Below are 22,890 nucleotides of genomic sequence, written 5' to 3'. Positions count from 1 at the left end.
AGGTTTTCTGCATTGTAACTCTGAACTGTATGTGTTTTTGTTATTATAACAGACTTTTGTCTTCCTAAATAATATGTAAGTCATTATATGCATTTAAACAAATCAACAAAATTCTTACATGATGAGCAATAGAAAGAAACTTTGTTTTCAAAGAGCTTGCAGATTATGATTTGTTTCAAAGTTCAACATTTCAAGTTCTATTTCTTTTATGTATTTTCTTTTGTAAACTTTACTTAAAACACTGCTATAACTGATAATATATGTTGTTTATGGGTTTTATTATATTTTGTTATAAATGATTGCTGGGAAAGAAAAAACAAAGCAATTTCACATCATTCTGATAGATCAATGGAAATCTTGAGTCATATGCAAAAGCAGTCAAAAGAATAAATGCAGCCTTTCATTCTGTTACAGTGTGAATACAGTGCACTAATGTTACAATTATTTATGCAATTGAGGATTGTATTTGGTGGCAATCATGCCCTCTCAGTGATTGCAAGAAACATGCAAGGTTCAAACACATTTAGTATATACACAGAAAAGACAGTGTATATCTGCTTTCTGAGGACAAACTGCAATGGAAAGCTAAATGCACATGAATGAATAATTCACAAATACCTGTGGTTTAGAGTTGCAGTGGTCCAAATTTGTATTCATAGAGCAGAAAATAATCTATTGTATCTAAGTAAAAGAAGAGATGCACTTTGTAAATTTTGAAAATGCTTTTGCATTTATATTTGAACAGAAAGAGAATTATTAAGTCACATTTTGGAGAGGTTTTTGTTCCTTTTGCATCATCATTTGTAGCAGTGTCTAATTTTTCCCTCCTAAGGGTCTGGTATGAGTCTGAAATCAACACAAAGCAGAAGTTTTTGTAAAATGTGACATTTGTATAACATCTTGGTTAGCTATTTATTTTTTATGAGAGATTTGAGACCTAAAAGAAATCTGAAATCTGGTAGCTTTGTTAAAGGCAGATTTTCTCAGTGTTTTACAGATATTCCTCAAGTCTGAGAGGTGAATGCTCAGAAAATTCTCTGAAAGACAGTATCATTTGCAAACATTTGCTTAGTTATCTCTGCAGTATTCACAAGAGTGCAATATCTGATATTATCAAGGAAGGAATGTTTTAAATTGGAAGGGACCTTAGAGATCATGTCTTTCCAAACCCCTGCCATGGGAAAGGAAACTGTCCACTAGGCCAGGGTGCTCAAAGTCCATCCAGTCTGGCCTTGAACACTTCCAGAGCTTGGAATATCCACAGCTTCTCTGGGCAAGCTGTGTGTCAACACCCTCATAGTGAAGAATTTCCTCCTAATATATAATCTAAAACTGCTCTCAGTTTAAAGTTACTCTCCCTCATCCTATCACTACATGCCCTTGTAAAACATACCTCTTCATCTTTTGTGCAGGGTCCCTTTAGGTACCAGAAGGCCTCAATGTGGTCTCCCTGGGACCTTCTCTTCTGCAGCCTGAACAACCCCAAATCTCTGAGCCTGGAGAGGTGCTCCAGCCCCCTCATCATCTTGGTGGCCCTCCTCTGGGCTCACTCCAACAGGGCCACATCCTGATGTTGGGATTCTCAGAGCTGGATGCATACTCCAGCTAGGGTCTCACAGGAACAGAATGGAGAGGGAGGATCACCACCCTTGACCTTCTGTCCACAATTCCTTTGCTGCAGCCCAAGATTTTCTGTGCTCCAAGATTTTTGAGTGCACATTGCTGAGTCATGTTGAACTTCTTGTCAACCAGCACCCCCAAGTCCTTCTCATCAGGGATGCTCTCAATCTGTTCTCCACCCAACCTTTATTTGTACTTGGGATTGCCACGACCCAGGTGCAGGACCTTACACTCAGCCTTGTTAAACTTGAAGAGTTTTGCAAAGTCCCACCTCACAAGCCTGTTCAGGTCCCTCTGGATGGCAGCCTTTCCTTCTAGTGTGTTGACTCGACGACACAGCTGGGAGTCATTGGCAAACTTGATGATGATGCACTCAATCACACTGTGCATGTCACTGCCAAAGATGTTGAGTAGTGCCACTCCCAATATCAACCCCTGAGGAATGCCACTTGTCTTGGTCTCCACTTGGATATTGAGCCATTGACCACACCCTGACCGCAGCATCTGACCATCCAGCCAATTCCTCATCCACTGAGTGGTCAATGCATCAACTCCATTTTTTAGACAAAAAATTTAAATTAAATTTAGTTTTTTTTTTTTTTTCTTTTAAAGTAGCACCTAATTTTGACTGTGAGCCCTTTTCTCTCTGCTCTGTTTCAAGATGGAAACGTAAGTTCATCTCATCATCAGTTTTTGCAGTGGAAAGGCCACAGAGAAAGAAGAGAAGCCCATTATGACAGGACTTTGGGTTTGTCCTTGTCAAGTGGAATTAAGTTGCACAGATCCTCCCTCTCCTTGTAACAGCCAAGGTTAGACATAACCTCAGCTTCAGTGAGAAATTGATGTTTTTAATCTTGAGGGCTGATTTTTAAGTTGAAATACAGTTCATCACAGAGCTGCTCTTCCATATTATCAAGTACTTTGATAGAGAGAAAATTCTTATTTAAAATAAACTACAAGACACAGCACCAGACTATGATAGTTTGAAGACTGATTATATTTTTCATTTACTTCCTGTGCTTTTTAAGGTGAATGAATCTTAGCTAGTATATTGGAGAGTTAAAATACTATTTTTTTAAATTGTTTGTCCTCTAACCTATATATTTGTCCTCTAATCTATATATTTGGTCCTCTAACCTATATGTTATGTTTCTATCTTTCATTTATCCTACCTTTATATTCTCAAGTAATTCAGAATCCCAGTGATAATTAGTGCTATGGTAGTATTTCAACACAAAAAATATATTTCTCTTTTAGATTTTTTGGTATTTGTTCAAGGCTGATTTTAATAAACAGTAATATTCTGTAAATTTTTTTCTAGACCTAGATGCATGGGCTGAATTAATTGTTTCCTTGGGACACTGAAAGAAAAAAACATAATTAACATCACTCCTGAAATTTAACTTTTGTATAATGTTAATTATTTTTTGAACTGAAGATAGTTTTTCTAGTGGATTTAAACTGTGCTGCTTAGCTATAGTTGTGTTTTGGCCTACTCTCTAATAGTAAGCTGATTCTCGTATTTTATGCTTGGAGAATTTTTCTCACAGAAATATTTGAACAATCTACATTTGTATGTTCTTGATGCAGTCAGCAGGGTGGGGGATGATTTTCTGCATCTTGGAGGTTGCATTTGAAACATTAGTAGATTGCTTCAAGCATCAGATCTTAAAATTGGTGTCCCCAAAAGACTAAAAATCTAATATTTTAATATATATTTATGTCCTTTATATCTTTTCTGTGTGATAGTCACATACATCTACTGCTCTAGGCTCTCGGTAATCTCTTCCATGCATAAGTAAACTTCTGAAAGGGCTGCTATGCTTGTCTTTGTAAAAATATACATGATATACACATAAATCATTAACAAATCTATACTGAAAATTTTATTTATACTTCCAAAGTCTCAGAAATCCATATTAAAAAATAGCACCCCCCCATTCTCATGGTTTCTCAGATAGAACAGCTCTCACATTAATAAAGAGATTTAAATGAAAGTTTGTGATATAATGTGCTGACTCTAATGATTTAGAGTGCTTTTATTAATTTATGTGCTGCATCTGACTCTTCGATGAACAGTGTGAAGTATTATGGCTAATAATTTCAGTTTTATCATTCTCTGCTTGCCTTTTGAGAGACAAAGATCCAATCTAAGTGAGTTAGATTTGTATTTTTTATAAGTTGGGCATGTTTCTGGAGTTATGAGTAAAAGGTGAAAGAAAGGCTAAAGAGCTGACCATGAAGCTCTCAATGGTTAAAAAAAATAAGCAAACAGATTTGTTCCTTTGTTGAAAGTGAGCAGGTGCTTGTATGCATGGATGGAAATTCCGAATTTTAAAATTTTTATTGTTTAAGTATTAAGGGTTGAGTGCTAAATATTTCCCATTAAGAAAAATGTCTTCACTAAAAGGGTGGTCAGGCATTGGAACAGGCTGCCTAGGGGAAGGGGTTTTGCCACTGTCCGTGGAAGTGGTCGAGAAACGTGTGGATGTGTCACTTGGGGACAGTGTTTAGTGGTGAGCACAGCTGTGCTGGGCTAAGGATTGGACTCAGTGATCTCAGAGGTTTTTTCCAATGATTAATGATTCAGTGATTCTCTTCAGTTGAGGCTTTTCCAAAAAGAGCTATGAAAAGAGTTGTGATGTTATAGATAAGCATTGCAAAAATCATTCATAATTGTTGGGTTTTTTTTTCAATATTCAAAATAAGGATTTATTTAAAACTTCCCATACATCTGATATCCTTAACATCTCAGATTATAATTTTGATTTTCAACATCAACTTTCTTATCCCAGCATGCAGCAGAAGGTTTCTGTGCCATATTGATTTGTATCCATCAACCATGAGACCCACTTTGGTGTTTTAAAGAAAGGAAAATATTTGGGAATTTGAGGGATTTTAAAGCGTCTATTCACCATTTCTCTCTAAAACTGGATTTCTGAGGTTGCCATTGGTAAAGTAAACCAATTTACAAGCCACAGCAAATTTAAGGGGGGGGGGTCAAGAAGGAATACCATTTGCTGCAAGAGTTTATTGCTATCACTCTAATCAGTGAATATTTAAAGAAAAGTATCTTCTCAGTTATTTTCTTCTTTGTTCTGTGTTTAGACTAGGTTTATAAAAAAAAATAATCATTATGAATTTTTCATTGCTTTTGACTAGTGTCTGAGGGATCAGTTCCTTTACAATCCTGTAATAATTGCATTGGAATTATTTGTGTGGGACAGAAATAATGCATGAGTAATTTCCTTCTATTTCTGGTATTTAGGTCCATCAGTAATTATGCACTTTGTTTTTCCTGTGTTATCTTTTGCATTGGGTTTGCTTTATCTATTTTTGATAGTAATTTATTTCACAAAAGGCCTTTTGGCTTCAAAAAACCAGTTTTTTTTGTGTTAAAGATTGTGAATTTAATTAATATCTATAATAAGTTTTAACTGTTCATCATGTAGCCTTTGCATGGAATACAAAATGTCAACTTCACAAATTAAAACATCTCCATAAGAAATTTAAATTGATGCACAGTGAAACAGATAAGTGCTATTGAAAAGAGTCAGGCTGCTTTAAAATGAGTATGCAGTGTGTATGGAGGTTCTACTAATTTGCAAAGATATGAGGCCTAAAAGTGAAGTTTCAGAGTTGAAATTTCCTGATTGAAAAGAGTACATCTAGGCAAAAATATTATTCTGAAGTTTGTTAATAAATACAGGTGGAGGAGAAACAATAGACTTTTCTATAGTAAATATTTTTACAATTTAGTTATATTTCATAGAAAGCCATGGGGGGGAGGGGTTGGGGGGGGGGGGAAAAAGCTGGTATTGTCATGATGTGGAAATTTCATCTTTGAATTTTTGAATATGAAAAAGTACCTTTTAAGAAGTGTTGCTCATAAATTTCTAATTTAGGATATTTCTGAGTTTTCCTAGTCTTTCAAGACTATCAAGAATTGGAGTACAGAAAATAGAAGGTTATGCTTTCTAGGAGCTGAACAGTATGAACAGGAGTTGAATCCTGCTGCTCCTTATGGTTTGTACTAATATACACCTATACCCAGAAAAAGACACAGAACTGCTCACAAGTGAAGTGTCAGAATTGGGCAGATCTGGGCTTAAAGAACAGAGTGGAAAGGGGGCACTAAATGAAATAAAAAACCTAGTAATTGTACATACAAATTACCAAAAACTTTAGTGTGTGCTGATAAGTATTCTTACGGGGAAGGAGTTATGGACGAGAAATTTTGTTTCTATTGCTCCATGTTAAGAGGCAGTGTTATTTTTCTCTTCAGCAGGAATTAGATTTTAGTGTAAGATATTTAGGCAGAGGGCAAAAGCCTTTGGACATATTTCACTAGAGAAACTCTTCTTGTTTGGTGGCTATCACTCTTCTTGTTTGGTGGATTTCTGGGAGTGAAAACATTGATGAATAATCCTAAACCAGAAGAATGTAACTCCTTATCCACCAAAAGAGAATGAAATTCTTTGTGTATTTAAGGCAACTAGCTACTTCCCTTAAATACACAAAGGAGGAGAAGAAAAGTCTGCAGTAGCTAAACCTGTGACTTTGTAGCTACTTTTCTTTCTTTCAGTTTCTAGTGGAGGAAAAAAAAAAGTGCTACTACTAATGGAAAAAGAGAAAAAAAAATAGCTTTTCTGTGCTCCCAGACTGAAAAGTGGTATGGTTACATTTACATTAATATTATCATAGCAAGTTTGCATCAGTGAAAATATGAAGATAAATCAGACACCATATGTGCAGCTCCACACTTAATTACTAGACGAACACTTCTGTAATGAAGATTATGGTATTGTTTTGAAATTTGCATCCTCCTTTTTATCCTTGCATGCATGTTATTTCTGGCCATCTGCAGGCAATATTATAAAATTAGAGCCAGTGAGCAAATCTAACAACAGAAAACTATTAATGGTAAAAGTCAGTATTACTAAAGAATAGTCCTAAATTTCTGGATGTTCATGAAGGGCTGTTATGACCAGAAAACTACCCTAAAAACTAGAATGCTGCTCTAAGATGGTATTTACAATAGATAAAATTATAGATAATTGAGAGTCACAATAGCAAAAAAGTCTTCCATTTTGCTGTGGGATTCTTGGGTCACATTTATTGTCACAAGAATGTAAGAGAGATACTAATGTACTAAGCTTGCTAAAACAGCCTGTCAGTTATATCTTAAATAAGTTGATTTAAAGTTTATTGTGTTCACTTTAATGTGACTGGGCAAGTAAAGCTATGATCAGAGAATAAGGTGTGCAGTTTCACTTTGTAGCTAAATAGATTAATAGTATTAATTGAACTGTGTTGGGGTCATGCGGTGGTTACCTGCTATGACCTCAAGCAGTCGAGAAGCGCCGGCTAGCGCTGCCTTTGTGGGGCTGGGTCCGCCACGTGAGCGGGCGCTCCAGGGTTATGGCATCTGCCTCCCTGGTAGGGCTGAGCACTGCGGTGTGGGTAACACAGCTTTGGTAGCTTCACGCTGAGAGGAAGCGAAGGGACGAGAGGACGACACTTGTTTGCTGGTCCAAAGAACATTTATTCCCCCATGCGTGGTGGGATGCTCTCTGGACTGCATGCAGTGACAAATGCCGACAGACAAAGGACTGCAGCAGATTAAGTAGGGGGTGGGCGGACAGGGGTGGAAACCTGGCTCGCCCTATAGGGACAAACGACAGAGGAGTGACATAGATTATAACAACCAATGGTAACATAACAGAGGTGGGTACAGTGTTCTGGGACAAATAGCAGTGCTAAGGTGGGGTGATTGATGCAGAACTTTCATGAAGAAGCAGGGAGTGGTTACAAGATTGACACCCCGACAAGGAGTGACAGCCCCTGACTGACAGAACGATGTAAGAAGAAAACTGGGAGAGGTAAGGAGATTGACAGGTCTGAGTGACAGGAACTTTCGTGGTAAACAACTTGTAGCAAACCACTGTGAGGGGAAAAATAGGGGTGTACAAGGAACAACCTAACAAACATTAATAAAATCCCTGACTAAATCAACCCAACCTACAACAGGGTCACTGGTATCCCTCACATTCTATTACACCTGTTGATCAGTCTTTCCTTTCCATCTACTGGCCAGAGGTGTTGATATGAGTGGTGAGCTGGATTATGGAGCTGATCTGGCTAGAAATGAACCTTTTCCTGCACTGCTCTCCACCTATCAGTTAGAATATCATGGTCAAAGATCAGTTTAAGCTCTCATGGAACAAGACAGCTTCCTTCAGAATATGTAAAACTGATTTGATTTGAGCCAGTGTGTTACTGTAGACATAGACTGTAAAAGTAATTGTCTGGGATAAAACCTGAACAAAGCAGTACAGTCTTATGACTTTCGACACTGAACTGCAGGTGACTCTCTCCTCCCTGCATCCCAAGACATAGATTTAAACTTTTCTCTCAAAGCTTTTGGTGGTATACTTAACCCCTGTAGAATTATCTCACATGAGTGAGGATAGCCTTATGGGAATGCCAATCTGGGAAGAGATTGATGTAAAGCAAACAGTACCTGCATTTATCCTCCAAGGCATGTTTCTGATATCCCATTAGGACTAACAAAACCAACCGAAAAAACAAACCCAAAAAGCTGGAAAAGGTTGCCTTTCCCAGTGTTGTAAATGGTTCTTCAGGAGTAGTTTATAAATATTTGCTTCCCAGATTTATATCTCCCTTGGGCTTTAAGAGTAACCAAAATGGGCAAAACACAGAGCTGAATCTAGGCTATCTTTCATGGGTGATATTCAAAGAAGTCAAGTGACTTTGGGAAATAAGGGATACTTTTTGATACTTGTAATGGCACCTACTTTTTTTTTTTTCCTCAGCGTGAATGTGTATTATATGGTTCACTCAGAATTGTAGGGAACTTGGAGGCTGTGGTATTATTTAGGAGCATGAATAGGGAGTATGTAGCAGGACCTTACAAACTGGATCTTGGGTTGTTGGTGGGGCTGGCTTTAAGCTTAGGAGGCTGCACAAAGCTGTCAACTTTGAGAGAGAGCAGCAATGGCTCTGCTCTTGTTTTGTTTCCAAGTGTTCAACATAGAAATTGCAGCTGATGGATGCAGTGTCAGCACTGAGTGTTGACACTCTTTTATTAAGTGAGGAATTAGGAATATGAACAGTATGCATTGCTACATAGAATATCCCCTCTCCCACCTTAGCAGCATCCGCTTTTCCCTCATCTGCACCAAGAAGATGAACAGTGAACCTGATGCATCAGTTTAGTTCCCTACATTTATTGCCTTTATCCTTTGGCGCTTTCTTTTTCTTTCTGCTGGAACTTTCTATTGCTACAGATCATACTCAGCATTTTTGGAGGAGGTAAAGAGAGAAGGTTTGACCTGGGTTTGCTATCAGCTGTGGTTTGAGATGATCTGTGTCTTACTCTGGAGGATGGAAGTTATCATCACCTCTCTTTGCCAAATGTCAGATTGCCTCATTTATGCAACTTTAAGACATTGAAGATGACAAAGAAAAGTGGATTCTTCCCTCTATCTGTAGGCAGGGTAATCCTGATTTTTCAAAATTAGAGATTTTCAGAATGCAAGAATGATTCTATGAAAGTAATTAATATTAAAGTGATTAAAGTCACTTGGCTGTCCTCCACTGAGGCTCTTTCCACTGCTTAATAGTCACATAAGAACTGCAAGAGAGTAAACAGTCTTCAGACTCTATTGCATGTTGCTGAATCAGATAAAAACCTCCAAAATAACTTCCAAAACCCTCTTTCTCTGCTTTGATGAATTTCTGTATTTTGTGGCTTCCAGAAAATCTCATCTGGATAACAAGAAATATTTGAAATTACTGAGAGATTGGCATTCTCAGACCTTCAAATACAGTCAGAGGCAAGAGAACCTTTCAGTTCTAATAGCATAGGGATGCTTACCTTAGTCAGCACTGAGGATAATTCATGTGACAGTAACTGATTCATCAATAAAGAGCCACTTGGACATTTGCCATGTGATCAGCATTTGTGACAGAGCAGTTGGAATGTGATGTTCAGCAATGTCTCCTGGCTCCTCTTCATGAGCCTTGCACTTCACAGAGGTGTCCTAGACAATCCCAGAGTCAACGTGGTTGAATCAAAAAATGAGAATAGCATCTAGATGGAAAGAAAAAGGAAGCAAACTTGTATTTCAGGGAGATGGGGTGGTCACTCTTCAGACTGTAGCTTCAGAGTGGCACTGTCACATGAGATAAGATGGGATACTCTTGCCTATACACAGAGTTCATACCAGATGTGATATGGAGTGTCTGGTGATGGCATCTGAGCATTTATTTCTTGTTGAAATACAGGGTTTTTTTGGTTAAGAGGCTATTTTTAGTGTTTCATGGCATATTGATGGTCAAAACTTCATTCCAATCAATTCTATATTGTTTTCTTGTATTTCTATTATATAAATAAAACTGAAGGAATTTGTCTTTTTGCCTTTCCAAAAAATGACCAAACAGTGCAAAAATTCCCCCTCAAAACCCCCAAAACTCAAATCAAATAAAATATTTGAAACTTCTTGTTTTTTGAAGTCAATGAACACAAAAATAATTGTTTTCAATGTATTATACAATGGTGGTTGAGGACACACAAAATACATTCCTTTAATGTCCTACTATTTCATCCCTATGTACTGGGTGCTCCTTGCTCTGTATTATCTGCATTCCATTCTTCTTAGAAATGACAAGTTTTTTAGCTAAAGAATTTTTGAAAAAATCTTTTTTTACAGTCCTATATATCTACAATCTAATCAGGAATGGTAGGTTTTTCTGGTTTACTGTCAGCTTTCCAGCATGCATTTGGAAGGCTTCTTCCTAGTAGTTATATTACAGTGGTATAAAACCATAAGCAATAAAACCCAGTAAAATAGTATAAGACAGTTAAAGCATAGCAGGAAATGAAGGTTTGGATCCTATTGAATGGGGCTGTAAGCATACAGTATGAGAAATGTGTTGTTTGATTAGAAATATCTTTGCAAAATTTAAAGAAGACTGCTTTTTTTAGGAAAATTACTATGTACTAAAATGATGCACTATATTTAATATAGATAGTAGAACGCAAATGACCAAGTCAGCTGTCAGGTTTTTTTGGTTTTTTTTTTTTTTAATCAGATATGATAGGGTGAGGTTTTTTGTTCTATCAGATCTCAGAAACTGTATGTGTTTACTTCCTGTTTTTCTCAGTCTGTTAATTTCTTTTTACATAAGGTGAGAAAATCCTTCTTTTATAGACTTCGACTTAAACATCCAAGCACATGGCACTACTAACCTGTGCCAGCTTTATGACTGACAAAACAAGTGCTATTTTCTGTATTTCTGATTGTGCTGAATTGAAGCTCATGAAGCAAGTTGACCTTTGTGACAATAAAGAAGAAAGAGAGTTGAGTCATCACAATGCATGAAAGGAGAGAGACAAAAAACTCCACAGCAGTTAAATTGAAAAAGAGAAAATACCTGTAACTAGTTTGGCTATTCAAGAACAGAACACTTTACTCTAATTGTATACTTCTGTGAACCTATATGAATGGACATAGATTTTGTTCTATAAACAATCACAAGAAACTTCGATTTTTTTTCATTTTAGTTAACAGAGTTATTTTAAAGTTTTATTTCCATTCTTGTGAATGTTCATTGTAACTAAATCCTATACATAGGGTGAAATTCTATACCAAACATATTAAATGTAGATTTTAGAGTTGTTTGCATGTTGTCAATTGGGTCAGGATTTCATCTATCGTTTACTCAATTATATTAATGTGGGCACTGGGGGAGAGTAGTGGAGGGCAAATGTATTTTTGGTTCAATCTTGATAACGACAAAGCTGCCCTCAGCTACAGATAGTCCTTGTTTATTTAAATAGCTGCAACATTCATTGGTCTCTTTGGGTACTTATTGAGCTGTGCTTCAATCCAATTACACCAAAATCCACATGCATCTTTATTCTCTGCAGTTTGATGATTTCATATTTCCTGTCAGTGTTTGTACTGCCGTGTATACTCATCTCCATCAGAGTGCATCCATGTCCTTCTGTGTTTCAGGAGCTTGTGGTTTCTTACATGTCATATACTTTCCCACATCACATCTCTTGCTGATATGCACTGTAGTAATCTTCCTATCCTATGAAGACTGCTGAAATGCTACTTCCCCTGTTCCTAGCTCCCTTCTCTCTTTACATTTTTGTGGTTTAGGACTTGGTTTCCTTCTACAGTCTTTTATAATTCTTTCGTTACTTCAAATCCAATTAGAGGCAAAAAACTCAAACCTGTCTATTCTGGTCTTGCGATTTTCATGGTGATCTTGAGGAACAATCTCCAGGGGGGTTGAGTTACAAGCAGCTGAGTTATTGAAGAATCTCTTCCTCTGGGTAAAAAGGTGGGATCTATCTCTGTTGGCTACAGCACTTCAATGCAGATGTAAAGGGATAAAATCATAACATTAACCAGAATACTTAATAGAAAGTGATTCTCTAAATTATCATGGCTGTTGGAACTAATAATAGATGTATCATGGTTTAGCTTTTATCCAAGGAGTTCAATAACACAAAGGTTTCAATGGTTTTGTTGGTTGGTAACTACTGTTTTACCAAACCTCAAGGTTTTCTTGAATAACAAAAAAGAGAAGTAAGGGTGGTAGATGAATATATCACAGCAAATATGGAGAATTTTAATCTTTAATTTAGCAGCTCACCTGTTTAAAAAAAAAGTTGTATCTTAAGTGGCCATTTTGCTTTCTCTAGGATAATGTCTTTTCTCAAATGTACCTTTAACAATTTACTATGGAAGTGCCAACAGCTGTCGTTTCTTCTTACATTTAGTTAATGTTAGTAGTGTTTGATTTCAAAAGAAAAACATGAAAAACTTGAAAATCAAAATATTTCTCTTTTCTAGCATGTGCAAAGGACACAGCTACACAATGGTGTGCTAGGTTTCAATATACAAATTTTGTAAAATATTAACAGTACCAAGATATTCACCTGAGTTCTAAGCTGGCAGATTTTCTGTTTCTAGTTTCATAACATAAAGTGGTTGAATTCCCATCAGTTCAGATACTGCCATGATGGTAAACATTAATCCTCTAGGATATTGAGGAACCAGCTGTGACAAGTTTGCTTAATGAGGGAAGAAAGAGACCACCTCGCTTACAGTATAACCTCCACAAACCAGCACTTGCATATATCAATGATGCTAAAATCACCCTGAGACTGATACTGAAGTCTTGGGAGAAAAATAGATCAATACACACAACTCGAATCCATTAAACAAAGCTCCTCTGAGATATGTGAACTATAGTACTCTCATTTTGTTCTTCTTTCTGAAATATTAAAGACATTATGAGACCATGTGAACAACTTACAAGAAAGTTTTAAAATTGCCATTTCTCATTTTATTATAATTCATAATTATGCTGGGGTTGCTAACACTAAGACATTTGGGTGTCATCCTTTATATAAATAAATAAATATACTGAAAATGTTAAGATCAAATTACAGCATGAATTCAGCATCAAAGGTAAGTGTCCTTGCTGCATCTGCATTTCAGGTGTTTTGACCTTTCAGAAATCGCCCTAGCATGATCAGGCCACTTGTGTACAGGTTCACATGAGCCACTGTAAATCTTTAGGGCAAATTCCAAAAAGCCCTTCTAGAAAAACCCTGGGCAAATGGGTCTTGTTTGCATCCCCCCACAGAGAGGGGATGGGCTGCCTGGGCTGCTGCTCTTACCCACCAGCACTTGGCAGTGCCAGTGGTGGGAGGGCAGAGATAGAGTAACGGGAAAGGCAAGGAAGTGTGGCCCTTGTGCTGGCTGCTCACCATGGTGGTGCCTGGACGTACCTGCCTTGGCACCACCTGACACGTTTGTAAGGTCTGCACAGAGGCCAAGTGCACTAGTACAGGAGTTCAAGGGCCTGCACTCCACCTTCTGCTTATGCAGCATGATGGTTTTGCAGTTTAAATCAGGAAAGAAGTGAGGGAGAGATGGACAGGGGTCAGCAGAAGGCAGGATACATCTGGCATGATGAGGGCTTTTTGTGAGACTTAAAAAAAAAATGCTTCTTGTCCTGTGTGTTCCAGCACATGAGCTGTCAGTAGCATTGCTGGCTGTTCCAAAATGACTTGCCAGCCTGTTTTGGTGGGTGAAGGATGAAGAGCATGTGTCTGCACAGTGAGTGGCTGTAGCCACATAAAGTCGCAGCTGAGAGACAGAACAGATTGGTACGCAGATGTACGAGCTGTTGGCTGCCGTGGCAGCGCTGCACTTCACTGTTGCAAGCCCCAAGCCTGCTGTACATGGTTAAGGTGACCTAACAATTCTGGTTCAGAGTGCAGCTGCCACTTCTGGAGGAGAACTGGAAGATGGCAGTATGAAGTGTGCAGTGCTCAAAAGCTGTCAGGAAGTTGTGGGGTTGAGAGCTGCCCCCATGACACTGTGATCTGCTTTCCACGGTGCATTTTGACAAGGCGAAACATTGCTAGATATGGATTACAGCTATATCCATAGGAAAATATGATACTGTGACTACTTTGTAAGAGCCCCATTTTTGGTGTAAGGTTTTTGAAGACAGGCTGTGTGTGGAGATGTGGGCGCTAGGGTAGAGGCAGGCTAATGGGAAAAGACATGCCTTTAGATAAAACTTCTGCTATCCATTCAAAGTTAATACAATATAATTGTCTCTGCACAAGAAAATACTTTCTTTGCTGCTATCTTTCTGCCATGAAACCATAAGGGTAGATAAAAGCATCTTAAGAAATGGTAGCAGTGTATTCTTTCATGCCTGGTTATTTGTGTCCGTCATGATATGCAATGAAATCCTCAAAGTCACAGGCAATGAAGCATGGTTTGTATTTATTACTGTGGCTGTATTATAAACCTATTAATAACACTGAATGTGGTGACATAGCTTATGGTCTTTTCCTGATCCCCACGAAATCGACAATTAATTTTATTCTTATTTATTTTCAGATTAATAATATATAAAAGACAGAGACTGACATTTCCTGAGAGCATACAGTGCTACTCTTTGATATGTTGAAACTGACCTTTTAAATAATGCCGGGTTAATATCTGATATATCTTTTCTTTTAAAGGCAGGAAGAATGCAGTGATTGGGCCAGTATTTAAGATTTCATTTATTATACTTTGTAAGGGTGTTAAGTTGATCAGATCAGTTTATTGAGGTGGAATATTTACATTTTCAAATGAATTATATCTCTTCTCTTAAAGCCAAATATCCTGGTTAGTCACCATTTATCAACACAGAACAGAGCATAACAGCTGAGAAATTCTGGAAAAAAAAGCACTTTAAAAATGGCAAAGTTCATAATTTTAAGTATGTATGCTTTTTAAAGTAGGGCATTCTTGTAACTGGGTATATGTTTTAACTCTATATAAAGTCTGGCTAAACCAAGTTACATTAATTATATATTTTTAGTACACTGTAAATACACATTGGCACATTTGGAACTGGTTGTGTAAAATATGATATCTTTTCAATCTTGTCTGTGAAGAATGCAGCATGGGGACAGGTAAAGTAGTGCTTGTTATGCATTTGCTAAACTCTCATAGTAACAACCTCTTTCCTAGTCCAACAAGAAAAAGTTAGGCAAAGAACAAAATGTATATTACCAATGAACTGCTGAGAAGATTTAGAAATTATAATAACTTTGAGAGGAAACACTCTCTATAGTATTGTAGAATATATTAATCATTATTAGATATTCATAAGTAAGGTGTCAGAATTCAGATTTTGTTTGTTTTCCACAAAGCATTGGAAAAGCACTAGCAGGAGAGAAAAGGGAGATACAGGTTTGTATTACATTTCCTCAAGAATTATAAGAAATTAACTCAGCAGTGACTATCTGATCATCAGGGTGATGGTGGAAACTCTGTGAACTTTTCATGTAGTTTTCTTTGATTAAAAAAAAAAAAAAATCTCTGAAAATTATTTAAGGGTCCCATTTCCCTTGCCTAAATAAGGCAAGTGAGATATCCTAAAGTATTCCTTCTGTCAATTCACAAGCTATAGCTCTCCCAGCAGTGCTTCTCATCCAAGAGTTTTAAGATATAAACTTGACACAGAATAAAAGAATACTCTTATGGATTATAATTTATAAAAAAATTCAGAATTAACTGAAGTGGAAAGAAGTCAATAGGAGAAAACTGCAGAGTACATCAGATTCACAAATGCTCTGGAAATGGGCTAAAAAGTGAAATGGCAGAGCCTTCTGAGAAATAGAAAGGAAAATTTAAATTTGATACTGATTAAATTATTGTACAGGGAGAAATAAGGAGCAACCATTATCTATTTGACATCCTTTGTTCTATTCCTCCTCAGCTCATGAGGAAAATCTAAAGGATGACAAACAACATATGAGATTTCCACAACATTGATCAATTTCATGCTAAAATAGTGCATTTAGCTCATTGTTAAGAAGAAAATTAATGCACATTGAGGAAAGAAACTCAGCACCCTACTTATTTGTGTGCAGTGAGGGGGAAGCCCACCCCCTAATTATTTACATGCAATGAGTAGCTGTCAATTAGCTGTTTGCATTAATAATATGGATGATATGGAGTTACTGTTAGTAGTTGTTTGAGAATTTCAGTTCAGTGTTTACTGGCAGACAAATCACATATATACACATTAAACTATGTACTGGAATATTTTATAATCTTTAAATTTTTCTTTGCATTTAACCTATAATCTATAAGTGAGAAATGTGCAGAGAAAGCAACAGAAAAATGCAGAGCTACAGACTGGTATCTGCTTAAAGAGAGAGTAAGCCAAGTAAACTCATCAGATTTTCAAACATGATTATATGAATATAAAGAAGCAACAGCATTCAGTGAAAATAAAAGTAGGCATATAACAATAACCTAGAAGCAATTCTTTTACAAATATGTAATTAATGAAGTTAAAAGTGCAGAAGAATGTTATCTAAACACTGAAACATCAAGTTCTACTAGATTATAATAATGAGTAGAGCGTCTAGATCATTAATGCAAATTTGAGTTCAGAAATATGTAATTTTGCCCCAGACCATGATATAACAAGTTTTCAAAAAAAAAAAATCTGACTTCTTGATAATACAATATTAAAATAAAATTAAAAACCCTCGTTGCTTATAACTTAGGCTGTACCTTCAAGTAGAAATAAGTAAGAAGCAATTTTAGGTAATATGAATATACAGTCTTGATACCTTATTTATTTCTGTTCGGCTATATGCAGCAGTCGTAATGAAGCTTTTAAAAGTTATTTTTATTCCTGCTCTTAGTTCAACTCTTTAAAAATGTAAGTCCATAGGACAGATCATATTTTTTCTTAAAATAAATAAGTTCATAATAGTGCTGTGTTAAGGAGAACTGTGGTTTTCGTAGTAATTTTAAAATAAATAATCATTTGACATATCCAAAAAATTCAACAGAAACTGTATACTACTTAAAAAAGGTGGATATTTTAAATTCTAAAAAGGCAAAAAATAACTGCATAGACTTTGCATACTTTTGGGATTTTAGGTGGCATCTGTCCAAAAAGCTTACTTTTTAAACTTGTGTTGTAAGTGTTCATCCAAGTATTGGGCAATGAAGTCAGAAACTGAACATGTAATAATTTTCTCTTCTGTACAAGTCCAAAGCATAAGCCTTTCAAGGTCAAACAATTTCCAAAACTATAAGGACTCTATTCTTTTACACCACACGAGACTAAAATATATTCAGTTTGTGGGAGGGTGGTGGAATGTGGCTGCTCTTACAACCTTCTGTGAAATGACTGTTTTCCAACCAAATTTTCATTGTACAGAGAGGTATTCCAGAAGTACTCAAAGGGGACAAAGGTTCAACCATACTAATCTTAGCATGCACAAGTGCTAAACTAATCTGATTTTGCCCTTGGAAGTCAACAATTAAGTATTTTTTAAAAATTCAACAAACACAAATAGATGTTTTCTTTGAGATTAAAAATCAAGATTCTGATTTTTCAAATTTTTTGTTCTAGTTTTGCGTGTTTTGTTTTTTTTTTTTTTTTTTAATGGACTTAGTTTTCCAGTATCAGATACTGAGAACTAATATGTAGTCTGTAAAGGAAAATGCCATACCATAATGTCCTTGAATCCTCAGAGTTCTGAAGCAGTCTTTTTTTGGTGTTTCCTGTCAGTAAACTAGATTAGTTGTAATAATCTCATAGCAAAGGTCCACCAGAACACCTGATTAGCCTTTCTGTTTTGGTGAAGTGTGAGGGGAACTCAAGAACATTTCACTGTGTCATTTCCTATCTTCATTATAATATCCTGTTACTGAACAGGTGTAGAAGAACAAGCCTCAAGTTATTTATGTAAAATATCCCTCTGTAATAGAGCTTGTTTTCTGTGTTTCAAATAATTCTCTGCTTAATGTATTCTGTGCAAACTCTCCTAAGAGAGATATTTCTACTATGTATATTAGAAAAACTGGAGTGCCAGAGAAAGGTAATTGAAGTGGAAACTGTTGGAAAAAGTAATGATAAATGAGATGAAATGTTAAGTTTGATTAATAGGGAGGCCCAGAAGGAGATTGGGTTTGGTGGAACAAAAGGTAAGTGATGTTGAAGTAATACGGTGTATTAATGTCGAGCTTTTGTTTGAATTACAAGTGTGAAGGCAAGGCAGACTGGTAAAAATCAGCTGGAATGAGGATGAAACAGACCTTTCAGTGGTTTTACCAAGTTTGGTAGAGTAGTCCCCAAAGAAAGGTAGCAGACTTAAGTAGGATCTGTTACTGAGACTGTCAATAGAGGTAAGAGTAGAGTCCATTTACTACATGTAATATCTCTACAGGAATTAATTCTATTCAGTCTCTCTGCCTTCAGGTGACTGTGAAGACTACTGCTATGTGAGGAATGATAGGAATCAAAACCACAGTCTGTGTAACAGTATTGCCAGGAGCATGACTGTAAATGATACATGATAATAAGTGATCCCCAATTTGTTCACATTTTATGCTCAGAGGATTTCCCATAGAAAAGAAAATGTCAGGCAAGACTTGAAAATTCGGTGCACAGTCTGGGCTCTTAGGGCACACTTATGAAGTTTTGTACTTATTCCTGTATATCTGGATTCTTATCAGAGGTTTCTACATTGGCAGGGTAAGTGAACTAAAAGCAAAGTAGAAAGGGGAAAAAAAAAAACCCAGTCATGCATGAAAGTGGCTCATCTCTGCCCCATAATGCAGGACTAAATAATATAGACTAGCAGACTGACTTAGGAGTATCTTGAAGTAATGAAGATCAGATTGCTGTGTTGACTGTTTAACATGGTGGTTTCAACACAAATGCTGAATATCAATAATAAATATCGCATATCTCTAAAAGGTTCTGAAACCACTTATGTAATGTATATGTGTACATCCATTAGGAACCATATAAGGTAACTCTCATGCCATATGTATCTATAAATCTGTGAGTATGATTATTATAAGCTTTTAGGTTGTGAATGATGCATCAAGAAAGAGATGAGAAACAAGAGACCATGTTTAAAATAAAAACTTGATGAACATGTGATTGATGATAATTTTTTTTTCTTTCATCTGAGAGAAATTATTGCAATTTTCACCACTGCTTTTCTCTTACGTTGTGTCTTTTCTTTGACTTTTCCTGGTTGTTTCCTCAGTGACTCCCTCACATGAGTATTGAATAGTGGTAAGAAAATTCTCGGTTCAGCACAACTGAATTGATACTGCTGTCCTGTGTAACGCCAACACTGTCCCAAATACTACTGCCAGTTTTTCTCTTTGCTGTTGTGCCAGATGGATTGTCCTATATTTACTATATTTATTCAAGTCTACAATTGGATTATCAGTATTGTAAACCTTTATTATACGGTTTATGCTAAAGTAATATTGTGTCTCTGAACTCGTACATTTTATTTTCACAGAAACGGACCTGTAAAGATGTTTATGTGGTGGTCTGCTGTTTTACTTCTTGGATGCATTTTGCTGGGAGCAGATGGGTGGCCGGTCAAGGAAGGATACAACTTTAGGCCCTATCAGCCCCTAGTAAGATTACGACACAAGGTATGGATTATTCTCCAATAGTTCCTCTTTTCTTCCATGGTCAAGGGATAAATTGCATTCTAGCCTTGTCTTTTTTGTGTTTATTGGAGTAATGTTCAGAAATTAACTTTTTCAAAGAGAATGAGATAAGATCTGTTTTAGCTTCAAAAGCTAGAGATTAGTTATATCAACAGAAACTGAGAGGGATAGCCAGGAGAGGCTCTCTCTTAAAGCAGCTGTCAACATCTGCTTGAGGCAATGACTTATCCCAGTCCTCAGTGAATTTCAGTCCAAGCAGCAAACAGGGAAACTGCCCATCAAAGAAGAATGGTGTTGAAGTTAACTGATGAATAGAAACTTGTTTGCAAGAAGTAGATGTTCCCAGGTCTTGCTGAATTTAGCAGTTTTGGACCATGGCAAAGTGCAGATGTTTTCTGAGTTACATGGTTCCCATATTCAACTACTACAAGCCTTTAAAATTTTGCCCACCTGATGCTCCTTTGTTATTAATCCAGGACTCCCAAAACAGTTCTCAGCTAACAAATCTTGCCCTTCTTCTGGTAGCTAAAAGGGAAACTTCCGTGGTGGTTCTGTAAAACAAGGAAAAGGACTGTAGTATTTCCATGGGCTGTCTAAAGTTAGCGTAGTTCTGATCAACATAATTCTTTCTTGGCATGGTAGTCATAGGAGCAACATCTGAGGTGCCTTAAGACCTACAGTCAGGCCAACAGAGATGATAAAAAAATTTCACCCTTCTGAATTTTTGTGCTACAAGTAAAAGGTCTGAATTATAGCCAGAAATTCTAAATGTTAGTTTCTATTAATGTTTCAAGATACTGCTAGTTTTATTTCTCAGTACTTTTTTGTAAAGTATGAAAAATGCTTTTTTTTGGTCCTCAGTTTAATAAAAAGACCCAATATTGTGTAATTCTATCTCATCATATAAGAAGGAACTGACAACATGAGTTCTCAAACAAGTAAAATACTTGCCTATTAGCTAGATAATGTATGCTATATAGATTAAATACAAAAAGTTTCTTAACAGATAGAAAATAAAGTCTTAAAATTATACAATTATGCTCCCTCTAGGGAATGTTCTCAATCAGAATAAGACTGAATCAGGCCACAGTCAAGGAAATAAATAACAGTATCAGCACACAGGTTTTTATGCTAAGTATTATTCAAAACTTTGTCTCATCACTTAATTTCCATTTGACAGCTGTAAGCAAACTAAAATAAAATCGCACAAGAAGAGTACTTTGAAATCTAGAAGGAAGAGAGAGATTAGTAATGAAACTGTGGAGTAAATTATGTGAGAGAGAAATCACATGTGCAATAAAACCCCAACACAAAACCATGAAGACTGTGAAAGCAATGAAGGACAAAATATGGGGTATGATTAGCATTATTTCTGAGGTTAGATGGTCTCTGGTCTTAATGAATGTATGTGGAACTATTCATATGTTGCTATTTCCTTATTATACTTTTAATGTACTGATAACTCTCATATAATTCTTGGAATAGACTGTCATAAACTTTTCAAGTTTAATATTGGGGAATCATACATAGACATATGCAAACAACATACAAATAATTAAAACTTGATATAAAACATTGTATTGAAAAATATGGTGGGCTTTTCCTTAGGCAATATGTCTAGATAAAAAATGTTTTAGTATAGTTAGGCTTTTGGTATTAGGGACATATGTTTCTACAAAAAAAACCCCTAGGAATATAAAACTTTTCTAAAGTCAATTTTTAAAACCAACTTTGGCACAGATACGCATACTCAAAATGTAAATAATAAGGTAAAAAACTTTCTGCTTCAATCAAACACTTAATAAATCAAGTGCTTAGATTAAGTTATGCCGATAGAATACTTACTGCAAAGAGATGATAATGAATATATGCAGTTATATTTGCTTTGATCAGGCAATATGTATGCAAGTTTATGTGTGCAAAGATGAAAAAAAAACAAGATTAATCTCTCTTGCTCTAATAAAGGGGAATTTATCTGACTTGAACAATAGTCCAACCAGAGCAACTTTAAATGTCAACCTGCAGGGAAAAGCAATCCTGTTGGTACTTAGTTATTATCTTGAAATAATGATTGTGTTCGTGGTGGAAACAGGCATTCATATCATAAAGGTTGTTTTGTTTTAAAAGGGATTATGAACGATTTCAGCCTCTCATGCATAGAAATTACAAGTAGGAATTTAGTCTGTATATATGATAACCTGAAAGCATAAGAATAGCATTTCTATGGAAAAGACTTTATAAATAGAAAAAAAAATTATGCATAAGAAAACATTATTTTACTTTGAGCACTGGAACTGATTGCTCAGAGAGCTTGTTGAGTCTTCATCTTTGCAGGTGTTCAAACACTGTCTGGACATAGTCTGGGACAGCCAACATGTTGTGTGTGACCATGCTTGAGCAGGGTGACCTCCAAATGTCCTAACGTTCTTTGATTCTGTACTTCATTATAATACACCATTATTTATAATAATGTTCATTATCATGGCCGTTATAATGGTAATGAAGATCAAATGTTTGACTGCATTGTTTACATATTAAATATTCAAACCCAGGAAGAGAATGAGTTCTCTTGAACCAGAACTGAGAATGATTATTACAAAGCACTCCTCAAAGTTGTTTTCAGTTCCCTTCCCTTGTTTATTTGCCACGACTTTCATTTATGTGGTTATGTTGAAAAGTACTAGGCTGTGTCTGAACACCATGTGAATTTCTTGTTAAGCCAGGTAATCTTTGGTTCTTCATTTGTCAAAACACTGGAAAAGTTTGTAAGGTACTTTCCATTAGGGAGTCTTCTTGCATTGCTGCTGAAGTATTGTGAGCAATTTGTTAATACCTAGGTTCCCACCTGATATTGTTAGGAAGTATTTTTAGCATCCTAATGAATTTTCTTCTTGTAATTTGCATGCGTCTGACACAGACCAATGTTTATGCAACGTCTTCAGTGAAGGAGTGTATGCTCTGAGATTTCCAGGTATAAACAGGCAGGTGGCAGCCAACAGAATGGCAACAGTTGGCTGCAGATTCTCTGTCAGATGCTAAGAAATATGGAATATAGCCTGTACATCCATATGTATACTCCAGAGCATGCCAACTCGCATATCTAACTAACACATGCGTGCACATGCCTCCTTGGCAAGCCAGGTGGTTGACATGGTTTAGGAGGGAATAATACTGGTGACAGTGCTTCATTGTTAATGATCTCCTC

General features: G+C 36.3%; 1 protein-coding gene across 1 annotated transcript in view; it reads left to right on the top strand.

Moving 5' to 3' along the window:
• Positions 1 to 22,890, top strand: part of FSTL5 (follistatin like 5) — a 273,705-nt gene that overhangs the window by 4,834 nt on the left and 245,981 nt on the right. Inside the window, exon 2 of the mRNA XM_053976601.1 lies at positions 19,529 to 19,667. Within this exon, the coding sequence (XP_053832576.1) occupies positions 19,545 to 19,667 (123 nt within the window). The 5' untranslated portion in view covers positions 19,529 to 19,544. The remainder of the gene's footprint in view (positions 1 to 19,528; positions 19,668 to 22,890) is intronic.

Source organism: Vidua macroura, chromosome 4, assembly GCF_024509145.1.
Source record: "Vidua macroura isolate BioBank_ID:100142 chromosome 4, ASM2450914v1, whole genome shotgun sequence".
In the NCBI taxonomy this organism is placed as follows: domain Eukaryota; kingdom Metazoa; phylum Chordata; class Aves; order Passeriformes; family Viduidae; genus Vidua; species Vidua macroura.
This window is presented reverse-complemented; position numbering and strand designations above follow the sequence as displayed.